The following is a 16,029-nucleotide window of genomic DNA, read 5'->3' as shown; positions in this document are numbered from 1 at the left end:
CAGAAGTCTTCAGGCTGTGGCATTGATTTAGCAGCTCATCTGGGTTCTACTGAAAGGTTTTAGGATAGGCCTAGGTTGGAGTTTAAAGGCAGAACCTGTGCTGTCGTTGATATCCGACTATAAACCACAAGCTCTTATCTTGGCTGCATGCAGAAAGAGGTACAACCCAGCTACAGTATCAAGGGACAAAGAGAATCCAAATTGCCTATATCTCAATGAAGTGTCACTGATTGTACGGCTGTCCTTCAATGTGTACAGGCAATTAAGTAGAATAGAGACCGGGGACAACATGGTTATCTTTCAACAGGCCAGGTGGAGAGCACTCGGTAGCAAAATAAGTATTTTCCAAATTGCCCATTGATACTGAAGGGACAAAGGCCCAACAAAGATTGGAGGACAAATCAGTAACATTTTGTCATGCAGTTGCCTCTGAGACAAGGTCAACCTGGCCAAATGTGCCATGTGGTGACCAAAGAGACACATGCACAACAAATTGAAAATGGGACATCATTTCAGAGCCCATCATCCTCAGGAGGCTTATGCAGTACCACTGCAGTCATGGAAATGACCTTGTTAGTGTACTAGTTGCCCCATGCCGAAGAGGACAAAGGCACAACATGTCTTAAAGTGAATCTCAGGACCAAAGAGAAGGAAACACAAGAGGTGTATGTTGGGGATAGACATAAATATTTTCAGTATGTAGCGTCTGTGAGCAAGAGGGGAATGACAAACAGAACTTCGCACACACCAGCATCCACTATACAAAACTTGCACTAACCAGCTGCCACAGCCAAGCAGCTACCATCCTCGAACATCACCATGAGGATAACACAAGGCTTTGTTGGTGGTGAAAGCCCCAGCCCACTACAAATAAAAAATGGATATATCACAGGAATACATTCAAATAATACACAGCTGCCACAGCAACTTTCTTCAAACTCGGCACCATGCGTTAGGTTTTGTTGGTAATGCCCCACAATAAGAATGGATATATCACAGAGCAACATTAACACAATCACTTTCAGGTATGGATGGGAAAGTGGCACAACCACACGTGTACTGCGAACCATGTGTACAATGTAATGCAGTTCCATTGAAAACTAGAGGACCAACTTGTTGATAATCCTGACATATCAGGCCATTTCACTCGATACATACTTACTCCCTCATGCGTAATGTGTCAGGTTGTTGGCCCTGTTTGCAAGAGGATTCACGTTGATATACGTCTTCCTCTTCTGCATTTTAAATCTTAGATGGACAGTCCTGTGCAGTTGTGGGGACAATAAACACATTGAGCTGGTCCTTGAGGCAGGGTCCAGATGCACTGAACTCCTTCCTCAGGGCTGCTAATGGGGGCATTTCTATCTGGAACTAGAGCTCCTCTTCTGTGAACTGCTTGTTGGGGGCATTTTGATCAAGAGCCAAACACCTCCCTTTGGGCTGCCAGTTATGGAATCCTAACTCCTTTCTTAGGGCTGCTCGTTCTGGGCATTTTGTAAGGGTGTGATCGGCAGTCAATGGCTAGTTGTTGCAGGGGTAATGGTGCTTAGTGTACGAGTAGCCTCTCAATACTGTAGTGGCCAACAACAGCCAGAGACATTGAGAACCTGAGGTTCAGCCAAACAAGAAACCTGATCCAAAGTTTTGGTTATACCAAAAGGTGGTTCCAAACTGGAGAACAAGCACAGTGTCAGTGATCATTGTTCCTCTCACAGCACCAAAATCAGTTTGAGAAAGAGAAAACAAAGTCACAATGAAGTCATAACGATTTACTTTTATTTTGAACACATGTCCTCTAGGATACATGTAGTTGGCACAATAACTTAAATTGAGCGAGAAAGCTTTCAAAGACTCTATCTATTAAAGGCTCTTATCCTATAGTCACGAGGTTTAAACTTGATGCCAAACGTTCACTATAAGCCCTTTAAGAATAGAGGGTCCTTTGTTGTCAGGCCAAGATTCCTCAAGTAGTAGACCTCAAATTACGTCCAAAACCCTTGGCTTACGTCTCTGGTTTTGCTCTGCATTTTTAGTCCACCCAGCGGTCTTGATTAGACAGCAAAGAACTGCCAGCTCAATATAAATACCTTGAACAGGATCAAACCTCTTGACTGAATGAGAATCTGATAAGTGGTCGCAGACCATGAATAAACATAGAGTAAACATTGATTTTACTCATCTGGCACCATACATGTTAATACACAAACAAATGCTTACATAACATCACCCCCCCCCTCACACAAACACAAGATATCTCCAATATCTCCAATGCATGCTGAATATGTCAACCAACTTTCACAGAGAACGCTGCTATAAAATATGACATTTCCTGTCCACCCTCACCCCTAGGAAGGTGCACACAAGGATCAGGTTCATCCCACCAGTTGCCTGGTTTCAAGACGAACCGTCATAAACTCCCGGATGGAGGTGTCGTTGAAATATCACATAGGTGGCAGACCGCGCTCTGCTCGTGTTGTCATGGATTCGGAGATCACAGTTTATTTCTCCAGTTCACTCTTTATGTCTGGCTCGATATTCTGTAATGAGAATTAAAGTTGTGTAATAGACATTCCAAAGTCCTTGAGTTGGACTGTCTGAGATTAAATCAATTCATCCAAATTTCATGAAGATTTTCTGTTTGTGAATAAGTTGCAAGATGGGGGACTTTATTAGAGCAAATTGTCAAGAAAAGATTCCACCATTTGTTTTTTATCATAAGAAGACCCTTTCGGTAAATTCTTCTTCTTCTGTGTTTGTAACAAACTTATGGCCCCTTACCTTCGGCTCAAAGTTAGGAGCATATCTTTTGACTGGTATGCCCTCTTTACTGATTAGGAACTTGCTGAAATTCCATTTTATGGCACTGCAATCAGAAAGACAACACATTTTTAAGAACTTCCAGCATCAACAATCAGTTTGTCAAAACTATTGTATCAGAGTTTGAAATACTGAGCAACTAACTTTTGGCAACACAGGGTTTTCCTCTTTGCCAGTAAGTCCCTATTTTGAAACGCAGTACGTGCCCTCCTACAAAATGTGATGCAGTTTTTCCTAAGACAGTGAAGCGCCACTGACGGCTTCAAAACCTCATGAAGCAAACACCTCTATTAGCAGGACACCTCTCTACTAGGGGCACTTTTGGTCCCAGATTTGTTGTCTCCATTCAGTGATACCTCCATAATCAGGACACCTCTCTAAATAACAGCACTTGTCAGTCCCGAGGGTATCCTTATTAGAGAGGTTCTACTGTACCAGTACTTACTTAGTGATTGTTCCAGCCTGTTTCTTCTTCAAATACTTCCAGAGTGGATGAGCATCTCCTCCGTTAACCTTGACCTTGCTACACATGTCAAAGGTCACAGGGTCGGGTAATTGAGAGATGAACTCCTTGATCGTGGCTTCATCACCTGGTTCCTGAAGATGACCAATGAAAAAGTACGAAATTAACAGACAGAAATTCAACATCTTTTTGAAAAATGGTTCCTAAACTTTACTAAAATTCTTGGGGATGTTTATTTTGCTGACTTACAGTACACAACATTTTCCTGATATACCCCCATTTCTCTGCCCCCTTCTTAGGGAAAGCATATCTCACCTGGCTACCAAACTGGTTACACGGGAATCCAAGGATGCGAAGGCCTTGCTCAGCATACTGTGTGTGCAGTGTCTGTAGCTGAGCATAGTTGGCCTTCGTGAAACCTCACTTACTGGCAACATTCACGATTATCACCACATTACCCCTGGAAAAACAAATTTTAGAATTGTTAGCAGTGTTCTTCGTGGGATTTTCTATACAAGTAAGGTGGAAAAGGTGATTTTCCATTGAAAACATTGGCCCATTCATAACAATTTTAATAGGGGGGGCGCCTTCCTTTTTTGTAATGGTGTTGATAATGACTAGCCAATAGGACATGGAAACAACTGAGGCCTTTTTAATAGCCACCCTCCCCCCAGGAAAAAGTCTTCACAACTTACTTGTATTTTTCTAGCGAGAAGTCATTTCCGTCAATATCTTTGGCCGAAAATGCATAGATATTCTCAGCCTTCTCCCACGAGTCGTTGGCGGCCGCCTGAAGTGAGAAACCGGTAAATAATGGTCAGGCATAGAATAAGGGGTCAAATAAGTCAGAACCAGAAATAGAAATAGTTGGGGGGGGGGGGGGGTTCAAATGCACTCGGTTATGACCCCATATGGACAGACTATATCATAAACTCTAAAGAATGCAAGTACTTAAAAATCATGAGCAAAAAACCTTGTAGTAAGACTCGGTTCAATATTTTCAAAACATTGCTGGCTCTCCACAATTCTGTACTGCAAAGTAAAGTGGTACAATTATAACACAGAACATTCACTGCTGTCCTTTTATTCAAGGCCTGCATGGCAGCACATTAATGCATTGAGGCGATAACTTTACAGGGCTAGAGTTGTACCACCTTACCTTATACATGTATTTATAAGTGACATGCTGTCTTGCTCATAACCTACATTACCTTATCAGTGGGGTCACTGCCGTTTTGAAGGTAATAACCCACCACAACCAAGAGTGCTCCAACCAGAAACACTTTGACACCACCGTGCATGTTACATGGTAAAGCGCTATTGTACACACCTGCCCTCCACGAGATCATGACAAAATCTATATTTATCCAACCCGCTGTGATCAGTAATGACATCTATAGCTGCGCTTACACCACGAAATATTGGTGGACCAATTGCACTTACACCACCACATTGCCGCGACAAATTGGTTCGGCAATCCATTGCCGATACAAATTGCCGAGCGAATTTGTCCCACCAAGCTTGATGGTCCAAATTCGCCCGGCTTGTTAAAAGCTCGGCTTTGTCGTGGTGTAAGCGCAAATGGATCGGCAATTAGCTAGTTAGATGGTTCGGCTCCAGGCGGCGCTTTCGAAATGGCGCTTTCTGTTTTTGTGTGCAGGAGCGCACCAGACAGTGAGACGTGGAGGTGTGTTCAGTGCTGGTGCTGTCAGTAGACTGAATCTGATTGGCCATAGCGATCACTAATATGGGTCGGGATCACGTGATGTGACGTCACCGCGGTATCCTCCTTGCTTTCTGCCTAGGCTTTCTGCATTCTGCTTATTGTTTGCGCGCCATCTGTAGCCGGATTTTATAACTAGCTACAGCGCTGGTGTAAGCGCTTGGTGGATTTTCGATGGTGCGGCATTGGTTCCCGAACCAAGATTGGTGGTCCATTTTCAGGTGGTGTAAGTGCGGCTTATATCTATCCAACCCGCTGTAATCAGTGTTCACTGACCTGCATCAAGGCATTGTTATGAAATGATTGTTATGAACTTGAGTAGTGCCAGATTTTCACACCAACACAATACATGATCTCGCTCTGAAATTGTCTGAAGAAAAAAGCCAAATTTTATAATTGGGTACCTTCAGGTTTATACCCTTAAAGGTATTTACTGACTTCTTTACTCTTGGATGTCCCTGAACTTTTTAAGGTGGCACTTATCACCACATCAGTTATGTAATGATGTATGCACCAAAACAGCCTAATTGTCCTTGTTGCCAGGAAAACTGTAACCCACTCATTTTCGGCCCAAGTTTTCTCCGAAACCATTGAATATGAACTTGAAGGGAGGTTACACCGTAGTTCATCGCCACAGGATACAATTTTGCACGTTGTGTTTATTTTCATTTTGAGGCATGACAAATAAACAATTCAGCTAAACTTCGTTTTCTGGGAATAAAGATCGGCCAATGACCACATGACCAAAAAGGACCCCTCACCTAGTTTCCTTCAACAATTCCAATGATCGTCCCACTGAGGTCTGAATCATCAGAGTCAGATGGCTGAGCAAATATGCTTTGCCATAATTGACTTTTTACAGTTCCGGTATTCATTTGGAGTAGGAAATAGGAATGCTGTACCGAAACAGTGAATATTCACGAAGCTTGAAAAATTTGGTGAATTTGCCAATTTCCAATTGATGGTCGACTGGCTTTTACCACTTTGAATAAGGCCCACAAAAGACCAAAGACTTTGTCACGCAGAGACCATTAGACAAATCAGATATAATATTGTAATTTTTCGCAGAATTTTTGTGGCATGACTTTCATGATGAATTCAATTTCCCTTTGGACTTGAGTAAATTAAAAAGAATATAGAATTACTGCTTGTTGATCCACTGCCCTACTGAATGATATTTTAAATATCTCCAATATCATTCACATCATGATAAGAACTAAATTATGTATTGTGAATGTGATAGTCATAAGTCAGGCTCATGTAAGCTTATGCAACCCTTGAGAAGTTAGAATTACGCTTATCATTAGAATAGAAGGTCTACACTAGTCACTAGATTAGGCCATGACAATTATTAATCCTGTTTACCGTCCACCTCCCGCATGGGTTCTGAGCAAGCATGAAATATTTTCATTATTTTTTTAAAAATCTATTTATTTTATTGTTGCCATCATTTTTTTTATTTAAATAATCTTTCCAGTGGTTCATCTTTACATTAAATGATTGAAAAACACAATAAAAACTTGGCAGGGTAGGCTCTTCATCATAATAATGACATTTTTTCAATGCCTCATGTTGATGACCAACCTGATTTCCATTTACTGGAACTTGCTGAATCGCGTGTTTTGACCAGTAAATCAGAGTGTAAACCAATAATGAATAAGGAAAAATGAAAAAAGCCTCATCATCTTTTTAAATCTCTCGGACAGTAAACAGGATTAATCATTCCCATGGCCTTATACTTTTTATAGAAGTAGAGTGTATATAATAGGGCCTGGTATAATCTTTTATTGAAATCTTGTAACTCATAACTGCATCTCCGATCTCGCCTACCTGGCGGCTCGATCTCCTGCATGTAGCCTTGTCTCCCTTTAAGCAAACATTCCATTCATATCCATTGCATGCTATTACATAACCAGCCAACCCTGATCGCTGATGGTTATACACGTAGACCCATGCATGATGGTATTATGACTACTATCATGTCATGATAACTCAAAAACACCAATGAAGCTTCTGCTCGCTCAGCAGGCGCATCAAACCCCATTGACGGGCATTGTCAATTTCTCCTCTAAATATCGGGAATGTGAGAGATCTTACCATGGCAGAGTAATGGACAACTGATGCTGTGAACAAGCTGTGGAGTTTGGAGATGTGTTTTCCAGCAGACCGCAAAGTCATGTTCTGATATCACTTTCGTGATATTTAGTACCTCCGAACGCGAAAGAGTGAGTGGCGCGAAATTCGATTTCGGGGGCCATCTCAGAACACGTTGGAACTAGGGCACGTGTAGCCTAATACAATTAGGCCCCGCGTGGTGTCGCTGAGGTTATACGCTGGCACTGTATACCATCATGCATTCTCCAAAGCAGCGATAATATTCAAGCATATTATCGATATCAATAGTATCGGTCATGCGCAAGGAGGTTGCACTTTCTGATATTCCCTTCAGTTGGAAAACTGACCTCCGAACCCCAAAACTGGAATTGCCTATATACAGCCCCCTCTTTTAACGGTTTTGGGAAATGTGATTAGGACTGTCAGTTTATAGAATGTGACATTCAATCACGTTGTGCAAGCAATGCAATAGTATGATTATAGGCCTACTGTATCGATGTATCGACGTTGGTTATGAGGGGCAGCACAATACCTGTCTCAGGTGGAATCAGGTATAGGCCTACCGTAATCCTATAGGCCTATAGTCTGGTTACTCGAAGGTAAAACAAACCGGCTTAATAGAGTCGACACATACATGTACATGTATGTTATAGGACAGTCTATGGTGCAAATCACTTACCTCTCCGTTGGGGTCCCCGCTGAAGCCAGCAATCGCCCACCCGACTGCCTTGAATAACCCGGACATTTTCTATATCTCAAGCATTAAACTATGACCTGCTTACTATATATATATATACAATACATGCTGTGTTTGACTCTTTGAGTACCAATAGGTCAAGGCCAATGTATACTGTGACTGTCCGCATGTGAATCATAAGCCAGGGTTATATGAAAAGATGTAATAGTTGTATTGGTTGACAAACATCCCCTCATACCCTTTTCGCGACAGGCTTTGTTTAACCCTTACCTAAACACTGACAGAACACCCCTGACTCAAAACATAATTTACTCCCTTTGAATAATCTTGGTGGTCAAGTTGCTACGATGCAGATTTTGTGCTGACCTGTGCTGCGTTATCCGAACTGCAAGCTGCTCCCATCCTGTCGTCTGCTACTCCTTTAGATTTGTCGTCTGCTACTCCTTTAGATTTGTCGTCTGCTAGTCCATGCTCTTAATTCGACTTGGAAGTTCACGGTTGTAGTCAAGGTTAAGCTTTTAAGTTTGTTAACGGATCACTATAGTTCCTCTGTGGCGCGGTCCCAATTCTATCCCTATTGAAAAAAATGTCCCGCGTTTTCACGGAGAAACCGTCTTCAACTTCTTAACATGTAGAGTATGTCTCCCTTGGAACTTTCACACTCTCCACACTTACGACATGCTATGCCTTGTGAATAGATAAATTGAAGCTTTGCGCCATTTTTTATGCGCCATTTGTTGTCTAGTTGTTGGGCAACAAGGGACAACACGCGTTAGCTCGTTGATTATAACGTTCATAGATTAGCAATACAGTACTACAGAAACCATCGCCACCACTGGTCACTGAACTCAACTGTAAATAGATGTAGTGATTATTTTAGCTGCTGGCCAGGTGGAAATTCCGACAATGGTGTATTGATTTCACTCCAGTTGCAATCTTAATCATTAATGATATTGATCACAACCCAATTATTACAGCGATAATAATAGGATATCCAATGCCTCAAATTAGGCACCATCATTTGCGATGCTCTGGGTTTTTCCCCAATGTTGTAATAATTGGGGGGGGGGGGGAGGGGGCAGAGCAAATGCTGATGCAAAATTTCCGGCATTGAAAATCCTATACAGAAATATCAATCTGCATGTATAGGCTTTGTTTGAAATAGCAAGTAACAAAAAAGTGTACATTCGTCAATCTCACCTTGAAATGACAGCTTACTTTTGCAGGTCTCAAATTGAGATACAGTTATACCTCAGGGCGGGCTTGAGATAACATGCTACACAGTTCTCTCAGCTTGAGATAACATGCTACAATCATCTATCTCAAAATGAGACAACAATGGTACACATATCTCTCAAGCTATTAACATGCTACCGTTCTATTAACATGCTACCATATCTCAGCTTGAGATAACATGCTGCGTTAACTTGAGATAACATGCATAGTCATCTATCCCAGCCTGAGACATCGTGTAAATTGATTGGTAGTGACGAGCGGTCAACGAAATAAATCTTTATTAGGACAACTCCTTATGTTACACGATGTACAGTAGAGACACCTGTACTAATATACGAGAACTAAAAACGTCTGAAGACAAGTTACACTTCGGACGCAGTGGGCCGGCCTCGTCCTTCACCACAAGGAGATCGCATTGAGGATGACGCAATGGGCTGCCCAGGGAGTCTAGCTACCGTCATCGAACTCAGCCTGAGATAATTATGCTACCTCTTTCTGTTTGAGATAACATACTTTAGCCTACCATTCCCAACTTGAGACTACATGAAACATTAAGTCTTCGGACAGCTGGCTATAAGGATGCAATATCACTGGAAGTTCAGTATGCTAACAACCGCGTATCAAGTCATGAAATGGACGCGACACGGTGTCGTCATGACATTTATTCCAGACATATCAATAACCATTACGTGTATTTACTAATAGATTTTGCAACAAAGTTGAACCATAGTAACGTAATCCTATTACAGCGGCAGCTGGATAATGGAAGTGCAAATTAATAGCGACAAATTCAACATGATACTATGGAGACAATCGACGGTTTTCAAATAACCCGATAACGCTATAACTGGCATTACCTATTCGTTTTGATTAGATATCATAATGTCACAACCACTCAATTGTATGCCGAATGGATCAATAATTATGGATGTGACGAGGTCTTTTTCATAATGGATGTCGTCACAACAGTAACCACCAGTAACTAGATGTGACAACGGCAGCTCATCTTGTAATAAATTGGTCAACAAGGCAAGGACTGCAGTGTAAGCTTACATGTAGTTGGTTATGCTTTTTTTACCTCAGTCATCCTGCGATCGCATTTTGACCTTATGAGACGGCCCCCTGCCTTCCTGATAGTTGACCCAGTTCTGATATCTCTGCCGGCGACCACAAGGTTTTTCTGGGGTGCCTTCTTTCGTCCGTTTCTCTTCTCTGCAGTAATGTCATCATTTGCCCCCTCGTCTAAGAGGTCCAAGGTGGCCCAGGGAACCAACAAGAATGGGGATGCTGAATTCTTCCCTGGTGAGTAGGAACCGATTTGTAAGTGGTCTTAATAATACCTCCATGGTTGTATGTTGCAAAACAGAATGTCAATAGTGGAATCTCCGTTAGCGGACACCTGTCTATTAAGAACAACTTTTCTATGAAGGACACTAGTTTTGGTCCCAAATTGGTTGTTGCCCTTCAATTTGACCTCTCTAATCAGGATACCTCTCTGTTAAGGACAGCATTTGTCAGTTCCGAGGGAGTCCTTAATAGAGAGGTTCTACTGTACGTTGTATACCCTTTATATCTTAAATAATCATATGTCTAATCAATAAATGGATAGGAGTTGTGACTGTCAGAGCTGATCAGCTGATAGTGATGAAAGCATAATATGATAATCATAACTTGATAACCCTAATACGCGTTTAGTAGAAGCCCTGATGGTGTCTTCTGGCCTTCTGTGAGAAAACGTTTTGGAGTTAAGACATTGCTGTGGCTGTCTTTATTGCAAGGCAAAACTCATCGGCCTGTGTCGGGGGGGGGGGAGGCCGTAGTGGACATGCACACTCCCCCCCCCCCCCCCCAACCACCACTTGACACTGAATTTGGGGTAAGATCGCCGAGCAGTATTTCCCAGAATTTCCCCACTGTGCAGGTATGACAGGAAAACCTGCTGATTGCATGATGGTTTTTAAACTGATCATTTCAGGAATTGGTAAGATCCCATTCAAGCCCTCCGCAGGACCAACAGAGGCTTTATGTTTCAAACATTACAACGCACAAGAGGTGAGGCTGTTCTGCAATACCTAGTCTTCATTGGTGTTGGAGCTTTGTCTTGTTCTCTTTGTACAGAATGAGAGCTATGTATGAGGACGTCTAAAGGCAGAGCGGCTTAACTGAGGGACACCTCTCAATGGGCAGTACTTGTCAGTCCCAAGGGTGTCCTTTTAGAGAGGTTCTACAGTAACTTCAATGATCTAATCTATCCTCATTGACACCAAGTTAAAGTCAAAGCCAAGCTAGTGTAGTGACAACTGGCCCCAGAGCTAATGGTGCTTGGGATTGGTACACAGTCCCTGAAATGAGCATTTCATGTAATTATCACGTCGACCAAAAACTCATTACTCCAGGTGGTGATGGGGAGGACGATGGAGGACTGGTGCAGATTCTCTGTGTGTTACTGGCACACTTTCCGAGGGACTGGCGCTGACCCGTTTGGTTTCCCGACCCTGGACAGGCCTTGGGAGGATGGCACTGATAGTATGGAAAATGCCAAGAGGAGGCTCCGTGTTGCGTTTGAGTTCTTTGAGAAATTGGGGGTCAAGTTTTGGTGTTACCATGACAGGTAAGAACTGGTTTGTTATTCTGATGGCCGAGTTACCTTACTCCAGATGCCTCGTCTTGAGTCTACTAGAGTCGGATGCATATGCAAAATTTGCAAAAATTAAATACAGTAAGAAAAATGAGTGCCTTTATGTCAAGGTAGGATGGTAGGAAGGTCAAATGGTGTAAATTTGACATTGAGACTTAACTGTGGCACAATTCTTACCAGTTCTATCTGGTTGGCACAATGGCCTGTAACTATCAAAATGCAAATCTAAGCGGATGCCAGAGTTAGAACTTTCTCAGGCATTGGCCCAATAGTGATTAATTTCCTTAACAAGGCTTTCTTCATTTCAGAGACATAGCTCCTGCAGGAGAGACCATGGAAGAAACGAACAGGAACCTAGAAGAAATAACTGATTTAGCATTTGAACTAATGAACAAAACTGGTGTCAAGTTACTCTGGGCGACGAGTAATTTCTTTGCACATCCAAGGTAAGATGCTAAAAGGACAGTGGGCTCAATCATGAGGACAATGGCACAATCATGAGGACAATGGCACAATCATGGGGACAAAGGCACAATCATGAGGACAATGGTGTAGAATTATGCATATTTCTTCAAAATGCCTTGGTAAACCTCAAACTTTGCAAATGCTGTTTTCCTATTGTTCGTGTTGTTGTTAGACTCCCTGGGATACCCCCCCCCCCCCCCATTTCTAAAAGGTCTGGATCCGCCCCTGCAGTATGTAGTGAATTTGTTATGTGGTAGTGACATTTTTACTTTGTTTTTGGCCTCTTCAGATTCATGAATGGAGCCTTTACCAACCCAGATGCCCACGTAGTAGCCTGTGCTGGTGCTCAACTGAAGAAAGGTCTTGACATGGCAAAGAAATTAGGTGCTCTGAATTATGGTGAGTTCGATTTTTTGCTGGGAGAAAATCAGTGTAGGTTCATTAGCACATGATATGGATAAAGATGATATTACTAGTTCGAGCACAGCTGTTAGAGGTAATTATTGGATGTAAGTGCATACATGTATACTATAGATGAATTCCTAATATGTCCAGTACTCTCATTTCTGCTCAGTTCTCTTCGAACCTTACCTTTGATCAGCATTTCGATTTGGGCAGAACGATTGATGTCTGTCATCATGTTGAAAAGATTGTAACATTCGTGTTGACCGACATCTCAGTTGGGTGGATGACCAACTTTCACTTTCAGCAGCAAAAAGTTGTCTCCAGATGACTGAGGCAGTCCCCTCAAGTTTTCATTGCCAATCTTGATTTTAAATTTTTCAGTGTTCTGGGGTGGTCGTGAAGGCTTCCACACCCTCCTCAACACCGATGTGAAACTTGAACTCACCAACATGGCAAATTTCTTTAAGATGGCTATCGGTAAGTATCGTACAATCTTTCTATTAAGGACACCCTCGGGACTGAAAAGTACTGTCCTTAATAGAGAGGTGTCTTGATTAGAGAGGTGTCCGCTGAGGGAGGTTCCAATGCACACACATCGTATTCAGGTCATCTCTGTCAAACTCCCAGATCGTGCCATGCGATGGCATCTCCAGGCATTGTCGAATCGAGGAGTTTTGAGGGGTTGTTGCTCAACTTGGGGACAGCTCACTGTTTTGGGATCTTTGCCTGTCTGGTTAAAGGGCTCATTCTATTGACAAATACAGAAGTCTAGCCAAAGTGCAGTACCACCATGGCATCTGGTGACTTTACCAAGAACTACATGTAGGAAATTGATGACATGGCTGCACTGTGTGACATCTGATGTCCAATGGCTGAGTTTTTTCTGCGTTCAGGTGCAGGAATGAATAGGTTTTTTGAGATGCCATATACACATGTACATGTATAGTGACGTGTTTTACAAGGGCCATGCAAAAATAGTACAAAGCTTTTGGAATCATGAGTGGACATAATTAGTTGTGAAGTCTGTTTGCAGTACTTTCTAAATGAGTTTTTTCTCCCTCCTCAGCTTACAAGAAGAAGATAGGTTTCACAGGGACTTTCTTGATAGAACCCAAGCCAAAAGAACCAGCCAAACATCAATATGATTATGGTAAGTCAAATTTGGATTTTGACATGAAAAATTAGTATTCTGAAAAACGTGGACTGACTTACATGGCACCAACTGAAAACCTGCAGTGATGCACACATTTCTTTCCAAAGAGCAAATGCCAAGAAAGGTTTAAATATGTTCTTCTTTGTCGCTTCAGATGCAATGACTGTGATAGCATTCCTTAGGACCTATGGTCTAGAAAATGAATTTAAGGTGAGTTCAGCGGTGTCACTTTTCTGCTCCTGTGCCTAGCTCAAAGGAAGGTTTCAGCGGTCAGTTCTGCTCGTCTATAAAACCATTTTACATTTCAAGCGTCTGGACTCATCAGTACACTTTAACTCATCTTGAACGACGTACAACACCACGGGTTCCAAACAAGAGCAAAAGCTTGGTGATGATGCCCAAAGTTACACCAGGATATAGGGATATAGCTAGTGGGTACAATTGACTGGTTAGAAGCTGAAGTGTAAAGTGTACAAAGATAAAAAAAACTATGTCAGCACTAAAGAAGACAATTTGTGTCTAATGATTGCTTTCATTGCAATTTCAAGTTGGAAATCTTTCTGAGATATTTTTATGATTTCTTCAGATCAATGTTGAGCCAAACCACACCACCCTCGCTGGCCACTGCTATGAACATGATGTCGTCATGGCATCGGCCTACGGGATGCTGGGCTCGGTCGACTCCAACACAGGCTCCCCTGACCTGGGATGGGACACGGACCAGTTCCCAATGGATGTCAAAAATACCACACTCGTCATGAAGGTGAGATGTGCTAGTTTTGCTCTGTATCTATCAAAAACCTTGAGCTGTTTGGAAATCTTGTGCCTTTATCAAAAATGTTCATGAAATATGACAGTCATAATGATAAAAATTATAGTGAGACTTCTGAAGTGCAAAATCCAGTGAGGGTACCAATTTATAGTAGTGGGTGGAGGGAAGTTAATGACTTGGTAGATATTTCAAAAGTCTGATCAGTTTGATGATGTTTTTCCAGACCATACTGAAGCAAGGCGGTATCCAACCGGGGGGCCTCAACTTTGATTGTAAAGTACGTCGAGAGTCAACAGACGTGGCAGACATGTTTATCAGCCACATCGGGGCGATGGATACGTTTGCGAGGGGTCTTAAGAACGCTGCCAGGATCATTGAGGAGGGAGTGCTGGATGATTATGTGACGGTTAGTATTCTTAGTGATATCCTCATAACTGCTACTGCAGTCAGGGCCCCCCTCTTATCATTTGAGGGGGACACTGCTTGTTCCCATCTGCTAATCTCATCTGATCTCAGAGCTGCCTTAAAAGACTGATGTATTTTAGTCTCGGCGGCGAGAAGGTTAAGTATGGGCTTTTTATAAACTGATAAGGCCTCAACAATAAAGTATTCCTTCAACCTAAACAATAAAGTACGTCCTTTACATGTAATCTAATCAAAAAAGTTATTGTTTGTTCCAGGATCGTTACAGTAGCTTCCGCTCTGGTATTGGCAAGAAAATCGCTGAGGGAACCTCGTCCCTAGAGGAGATGGAGGCATACGTCCAGAAACACGGCGAACCAGAGTTGAAGTCTGGCAAGCAGGAGTATCTCGAGGGGGTCCTTAATCACTATGTTTAGACAGAATTATCTCCAAGAATCCTTTATTCTATGTTTAGGTCTAGTCATGGTTTAGAAGTGGAGGGGGGGGGGTTGGTCCCCCTGGTTACACTCCTGGGTGTACATGCATTCACCGCTATGGTTGGCCTCAGTAAAAGGCTAGGCATTACTGTACAATGTTTTTCTCTTTGGTCAACTGGCCATATAGTAAGACAACATACAAGCGAAGATTCCGTAATTACGAATGATATCATAGACAAACGAATCTAGCCATTATAATTTTATACTTTCCAATATTTTGCTAATAATGAACATATCTCTATCTCTTGGAGTCTTGCTTGTGGCAGCACAGATATGATACATGTTTAATTGTGTCGCTGTTAATCCTGTATTTAGTATTCTACAATAAATTTGATACAATAGATTCTATTTCTGTTTCATTTTTTACTTCGGAGGGATAATGGCTCTGGCAACCACCTGGCCCCCTCACTCCATTATCTTCCACAGTACAGCGTGTTCAGTGAAATGATTCTCAACTGTTGCTGATTAATGCATCCTGAGATACAGGTTTTTGATACTCCTACCATTGAGAGGTGGAGTACAATGAAAATCACTGGTTATGTCGGGATGTGATTAATGATGATCCTGTCATGTCCTGTCCGCTTGCTTTTGGCACCATCACGATATTGCCATCCTCTCTCACAAAGAGTGGGGCAGTGCTGCTGTT

General features: G+C 42.2%; 2 protein-coding genes across 6 annotated transcripts; one reads left to right on the top strand and one right to left on the bottom strand.

The window, feature by feature from the left end:
* Positions 1-1,754: 1,754 nt before the first annotated feature.
* On the bottom strand, positions 1,755-8,601 carry LOC135487124 (glutathione peroxidase-like). 4 transcript variants are annotated; one of them, XM_064770519.1, is made up of 6 exons: positions 8,182-8,601; positions 3,976-4,070; positions 3,596-3,740; positions 3,263-3,414; positions 2,779-2,863; positions 1,755-2,537 (listed from the first exon to the last, which is right to left on the bottom strand). In XM_064770519.1, exons 1-6 carry the CDS (start codon positions 8,215-8,217, stop codon positions 2,499-2,501), a joined length of 552 nt encoding a protein of 183 aa, XP_064626589.1. In that variant the 5' UTR covers positions 8,218-8,601; the 3' UTR covers positions 1,755-2,498. The 4 variants fall into 4 exon arrangements, with proteins under 4 accessions (XP_064626589.1, XP_064626588.1, XP_064626587.1 ...); XM_064770518.1 differs by lacking the exon at positions 8,182-8,601 and adding an exon at positions 7,798-7,905; XM_064770517.1 differs by lacking the exon at positions 8,182-8,601 and adding an exon at positions 7,101-7,214.
* Positions 8,602-10,186: 1,585 nt separating this feature from the next.
* LOC135486184 (uncharacterized) lies at positions 10,187-15,726 on the top strand. 2 transcript variants are annotated; one of them, XM_064768821.1, is made up of 11 exons: positions 10,187-10,353; positions 11,027-11,103; positions 11,448-11,662; positions 11,998-12,135; positions 12,444-12,553; positions 12,941-13,036; positions 13,626-13,709; positions 13,867-13,922; positions 14,299-14,475; positions 14,708-14,890; positions 15,165-15,726. In XM_064768821.1, exons 1-11 carry the CDS (start codon positions 10,272-10,274, stop codon positions 15,321-15,323), a joined length of 1,377 nt encoding a protein of 458 aa, XP_064624891.1. In that variant the 5' UTR covers positions 10,187-10,271; the 3' UTR covers positions 15,324-15,726. The 2 variants fall into 2 exon arrangements, with proteins under 2 accessions (XP_064624891.1, XP_064624892.1); XM_064768822.1 differs by having other exon boundaries at positions 10,314-10,371.
* The last annotated feature ends 303 nt before the right edge of the window (positions 15,727-16,029 follow it).

The sequence above is a fragment of the Lineus longissimus genome, chromosome 4, assembly GCF_910592395.1.
Source record: "Lineus longissimus chromosome 4, tnLinLong1.2, whole genome shotgun sequence".
NCBI classification, from domain to species: domain Eukaryota; kingdom Metazoa; phylum Nemertea; class Pilidiophora; order Heteronemertea; family Lineidae; genus Lineus; species Lineus longissimus.
The sequence above is the reverse complement of the archived record's forward strand: the minus strand, read 5'-3'. Positions and strand labels throughout refer to the sequence as shown.

Coding starts and splice junctions, on each gene's coding strand:
- LOC135486184 (XM_064768821.1), top strand. CDS start 10,272: ATGTCATCATTTGCCCCCTCGTCTAAGAGGTCCAAGGTGGCCCAGGGA. Junction 10,354..11,026: donor GGATGCTGAATTCTTCCCTG/GTGAGTAGGAAC, acceptor TGATCATTTCAG/GAATTGGTAAGATCCCATTC. Junction 13,923..14,298: donor GTCTAGAAAATGAATTTAAG/GTGAGTTCAGCG, acceptor TGATTTCTTCAG/ATCAATGTTGAGCCAAACCA.